The sequence below is a fragment of the Gordionus sp. m RMFG-2023 genome, chromosome 1 (assembly GCF_954871325.1).
Source record: "Gordionus sp. m RMFG-2023 chromosome 1, tfGorSpeb1-WG-v2, whole genome shotgun sequence".
Lineage (NCBI taxonomy): Eukaryota > Metazoa > Nematomorpha > Gordioida > Chordodea > Parachordodidae > Gordionus > Gordionus sp. m RMFG-2023.
In genome coordinates, this window is record NC_088775.1 from 59426094 (window position 1) to 59432093 (window position 6000).

The 6000-nt window shown below is 24.0% G+C and overlaps 1 protein-coding gene across 3 annotated transcripts in view; it reads right to left on the reverse strand.

Annotated features, from left to right (window-relative positions):
- Positions 1 to 4632, reverse strand: part of LOC135926668 (RILP-like protein 1) — a 77250-nt gene extending 72618 nt beyond the window's left edge. For 2 of the 3 annotated variants that reach the window (XM_065462600.1, XM_065462606.1), the window contains exon 1: positions 4222 to 4632. In XM_065462600.1, the coding sequence (XP_065318672.1) occupies positions 4222 to 4617 (396 nt within the window). In that variant the 5' untranslated portion in view covers positions 4618 to 4632. Of the gene's footprint in view, positions 1 to 3364; positions 3480 to 4221 lie in introns of those variants that run through there. The other variant, XM_065462612.1, reaches the window with a different exon arrangement.
- Between the last annotated feature and the right edge of the window lie 1368 nt (positions 4633 to 6000).

A 6000-nucleotide genomic window follows, 5' to 3' on the forward strand; every position in this document is an offset into this window, starting at 1 on the left:
AGATTGAAAAATATCATACATCGTAATTTTTTTACCTTGGTATAACATTTCTGTGTAAGTAAAAAGTTAATACTTCAGGAGATCTGGTCAGGTTATTGAAAAAATATATATTATTAAGTCATGAGCTAAATGAAAAGTCGACCGTCAATCAAAAATTCGATATGTGCAGACTGTTTAAAAAAATTTTAATTACTCGTTATCAGTAACCCTACATTCCCAATTAGAGCGAATTCGCGGCGAAGTATAAAAAATATGCTATATTTTTGTATTTTTCGCCACATTTGTATACTTAGCAGCGAATTAGGGCTAGCTGTCAATGCAGGGTATGTGGTAAAGAAAATCATTCATTTCCTAACGAATGCTAATATAAATATCCTCAAACAAAAATGTTAAACCAAATTTAAAATATTGTTTTTTTGACTAATAAAATAATATGATTTTATTATTTTTAATTTTGGCTAATGTTATTTCCTAATTGGGTCCTGATGCATTAGCCAAATTTAAATATTCCTTAATACCCTTAATTTAAAATAATCTTGATTATATTAGTTTTGTGGCAATTGTTTAGTATGTCCCAAAAAATAACATTTTTTTAAACTCTTCCGTTTTCGATAGAGGCTATTTTTTAAATTATATTATGATAAATATGGTTTAATTAACCTTTTTTCTAAAGATAAATAACAAAATATTACAAAAATCAAATAAGCAATATAATCATTTATAAAATATTTGGTTATTTGACAAAATTTTAAAAAAAGAGTAATTATATCTAAATTAGATTAGTTTACTATTTAATTATTATATGGTTGCTTTTATAACCCACCATCCTGAAAATCAACATTATTATTTATAATAGTTTCACCGACACATTTCTTATTCAAACTTCTATCAAATTTAACAAACAATGAAACCAAAGTGGCAATGGAAAACTTGCCTAATTTAATATCTTCAACCAATTTCTTATCTATCAATCATGGTAAAATTCCAAGCTACAGCTGACCTGGTTATAAAATTATGTTTTCTGATGAAAATAAATGAATGATGGTTAGCAGGACCATTTAATTCATAGTAACAAATCAACAGATTCAATAGAGTATTTTCATCATATGAAGTGTATTCCAAATTTAGATAGTTTAGGAAAACTAGTTTTCTTTTAAACAATTAAATTTAAATATGTTAAAGTTAGGCATAAAAAATCAATCTAAATTTTAACATCGTATTCTTTTTATAAAAATGATTTAATTCTAAAATAATATTTTGTCTTTCTTTATATTACGCATTTTGATCAAATTTAGTAAATAGGATTTTATTACAAATATTGATTTAAATCACTATTTTAAAAAAAAATCGGGGTATTGATTTTTAGTGCCTAGCCATAAATTTAATAAATTTTGCAGTTTTTTAGCTGGCTATATGCTGACAGCCACTGCCAGCCAGGATTTTATCAATAATATATTAAGATAATGTAATATCCCAATAACGTTTCAGCCAACACCCTCCTATTTTGATAAAATTTGGTAAGCAAATTAAAGTTATTTACTCATTATAAATTTTAGTTTTCTTTCTCAGGTTTAGATATTCTATTTTTAGGAAAAAAAATATTTTTTTTTAGAAATCACCTCTTCTTTCCCATAACTTCCTCCTACAATTTTCTTATAATCTCTCTATTTTCTGCCTCTCCTAAGAAATTGCAAAAAAAAGGTAAAACAATAAAGATAAGTTTATGAACTGTTATTAAATGAATAAATTATTCATATATTCCTAATAAAATAAATTATTAATTTTTATTTAAAATATCGATTATACAATTCATTTTTAAATTATGACATTGTAAATAGATAAAATATGTAATATTCATGAATAAATTTTCTAACTATTTATTTATAACAATTTTACAGGAAAATTTCCCAATTTTAATTGGTATATATTTTTGATAATTGAAAAACAGTTTGATAAGGTATTTTTTATAATTGTTAGGATTTACTATCTGAAAGTTTTTATTCATTTTAAATTTTATAAAAACACTAACTTAATCAAAATATTATTTATTAGTTTATGCAGCAAAATAAAAATTTATTAGTTAAAATTAAATATTTCCTTAATTAAATATAATAACCATTATTATGAATAAATTGCTTTTCATCATAATTTCAAAATTGGAGCAAAACCATTAATACAAGATATGTGATTATATAATTGACTAATAGTCATAGGAATTCACAAAAAAAAATTTCATGAGAATTGGTCATGAATTTAAGGACTAAAATTTCTAGTAATTCTAGAAAAAGATCTTAAGGAAATTTTGAGCTGGTTGTAAATTATATGAAAAAAATAATTTTGGATTTAGTTAAAACAAACTGTATTATAATTAAATATATACCAATAGTGGTAAAGCTTTTCTAAGTAAATAAATAAGTAAGGAATTCATTCTTACATGATATTAAATATTTGCCTAATCCAAAAATGGAATTATTTTACTATTAATAATGTTTATTATTTTAAAACTAATCTGATAATCAATATTTTATAAATTCAATAATTTCTTGGAAATATATTAGTTGACGAACATTCAATAACATCAGCTCATAAAATTTATCTTTAATTCTTCAGGAGAGCAAGAAAATGGAGGCAATATTTGTAAGTTAATTATTGCTATTATGAATGCTTTAAAATTCATTATTAAAATAGAGGCATGACTAAAATACGCACTCCAAAAAACTACGTGCCCCCTATCAAAAAAGCTTAATTTAAATTATATTAATACAGAATCGTATTTAGCTTCATAAGATGAGTTAGAAAATATTTTTTTTTATTTAAAAAAAAATGGCAACATAGTAAAAAATTATTTTAAAAAATGAATGCAGAATCATATATAACTTATTAAAAGGAATCAAAAAATGTTAATACTAAGTTTATAAATTATTTCTAACTTATTGAGATTTTTAAAATACACTTAATTTCTTCTTTTTTGACTAAATTTTTTTAAAAAATTTACTATGTTGCCATTTTTTTTAAATCAAAAAAAACATTTTCTAACTCATTTTATGAAGCTAAATACGATTCTGTATTAATATAATTTAAATTAAGCTTCTTTGATAGGGAAGTGCAGTTTTCATGGGCGCGCAGTTTTCATGGGCGCGCAGTTTTCAGGGGCATTTTAGTCATGCTCTTAAAATAGACAATGTTTGAAAAAATTAGAAAGATTTTAGAATTTGATTTCTAAAAATGGCATCCATGCACTTGAAATGTGATAAAATTAATTGTTTATTCATTGTTTTTATTCTTATTATTATAATTATTTAATTCAATCTTTTGTTTCAAGTTTCTTTCCACATTTACAATAATAATAGAAGTTAATTTTAACCTTATCAAGATCTTTCCAGAATAATCACTTTATTTAAATAGGCTTCCCATGGGCACTTAAGAAAGTAGTGTTGCCTCTTGTGTGCAAAAGTAACTGTAGCCAGATTAAAAACTTGTGAATAAGTTTCTCTATTAGGTTAGACCTAATTTCTAATCCCAATTAATTGGGATTTAAGAGTCTAAGTGCAGCTCTGATATTTCACATAGTGAAAAGGTTGATGCACTTACAATCATGTATTGCTAATATGCCAATTTGTTGATTGATTATAATTATTTTTATCAGAGATCCACAGTCTTGACATTAAGCTGGAGGTACACAGGTTAGGTCATAAAAAAATTTTTTAAATAAACTTGAACTGGGCCTAAAAAAAATTCAAAAATCTCAGGCTAGGCCTACAAATTTTTTTTTATTTCTTGTGTAGCATTGAACATTCATCTCATATTTCCTATTTCTATTTCAAACCATTTTATTAATTGTTAGAAAATATTTAACAAACTTGTAAAATATTTAACAAACTTGTAAAATATTATAAAAATTATTCAATTAATTATAATTATTATAAAATAATTTTATAACTATACCTAGTGTTGTTAAATGGCTTGTTTTGAGCCGATTTTTAAAAATGGCTAACTCAATATTTCATCCAGAAAAATATAACACAAACCTGAAGATTTTGTTCATAGACGGGACAAATGTCTAGGCATATATTATCGAAATTTTGAGGCTTAGTCAATATTTTTCTGACTAAAATATTGAAATAGCTGTTTTTAAAAATCAGCTCAATATGAGACGTTTAACAACACTACCTATACCTAATAAAAGGTTTGTGGTTTAATTATGTGCATAAAATATTTTACTTTTTCATATTTCAATTTTTCCCATTTTCTCTCAGTCTTTTCAGTTTCAAGTTTTTCTACTGCATATGTAAGGTTTGATATCTCTAAATTATCTTGTTCATTTCTTTCAGCTAATGCTTCTAATTCTTCCAATACTTTAACTACTTTAGGCATAAAATTAACAAATTCGTTTGTCCCAAAAACATCTATTAATCTTTCAAATTCTTTTCCAATATCGGCTGCTGATTCATAGACATCTGCTACAGTCATTTGTGATATGTTTTGTAAATATGAAGGCATCACGTAATTTTCTATATCATTAGCTTCAATATTATTAAAATAACTTTTATTAAATGACGAAGAAAAGTCTGCTGGTATTTGCATATAATTTTTAGATTTTATGTCATGGTTAGACATAATAACTTAAATTGTAGTTAAAAACTTGAAAGAAAAATCAATAAGATTTTCATAAAAAATTATTTGATCGCAGCAAAATATCGAAATCATTTTTTTTGTATTATTTTATTTCGATTTAAAAACGATTATAAATTGCAACAAAAGATATAACATAATATTTTTTTATAAAGCAGCGGTTTAATATATTTTTTAAATGTCCCTTATATTATGGGCCAATAACATAGGCGTAGTCAAGAGGGGGGGGGGGGGGATCCCGCTTTTCAGAAATTTATCACTCTTTGTGAATATCATTTTAACCTAATAAAAATACCCCCTTAATCCTCCCCCCTCTCCCTGACCCCCAAAAATGTATGCGTATATCTTAAACAATAATTTGAAAGAAAGAATGTAAAAGTTATTTTTTTATAAAACTATTCATCATAATTTATACATTTTTGGAAATAAGCATTTTTATATATAAAAAGTGAACCAAAAATGATTTTAAGAAATGGAATATAAGCCAAAGATATCTGAAGACAAAAGTGAAATGTATTATAATTATTAATAATAGATCCATAAAATTACTAAATAATATAATATATCAAATATAATTTTTTATAAAGTGAGTAATTTTAATATATTTATCTTAATAAAAGTAAAATATAATTATAAAACTATTGATAAAATTAAATCATAAATTAAATAAAAATAATTAAAGCACAATACAAACAGTTGAATATTATATGTCGTAGATTTACAGTATATCTAATTTTATCAATTATCATATGACAATCAAGTAATTTTTACCAATATAGCGAATTATATATTTTACAGAAAACTATAAAATATTGATAAGGACATATGGAAATATCTTTTAATGACGGATGAATAATATGAAGATTAATTTTTAATATCATTTTCTATTTAAAATAAAGAGATGGCGTTAAATAATTGAATGCAAATTGTTGCTATATTTATTATCAAGAGCATTGATTAGTAAAATTTGTTAAATTATTAACTGTAATATATTCTCTAACTGTCAAATATGTCTATAAAAGTAGAATTTTACCTAGTATTTTGTAACTAATTCTATATAATAGAGGAATATCAACTATATGTCTACTTACTTTTTATAAATAAATTTCTTATACTTGTTTGGAATAAATTATTACCATGCTTTTATATTAATGTAAATACAAGTAAATATTTTATATAAACTAATAAAAATATATTTCATATTTTTGCAGGTTTATATTTTTTATTAAAATTAATCTCCTATCTTGTAAAAGTAATCCGCCTGAAGGCCGGGTAAAAGAGGGCCAAAGGTCTGCCCCAAATGGGGTTTGGGAGCCAAGCCTAAGTAATTTTACTATCCCCACCCCCTTAGGAAAATCCTGGCTACGC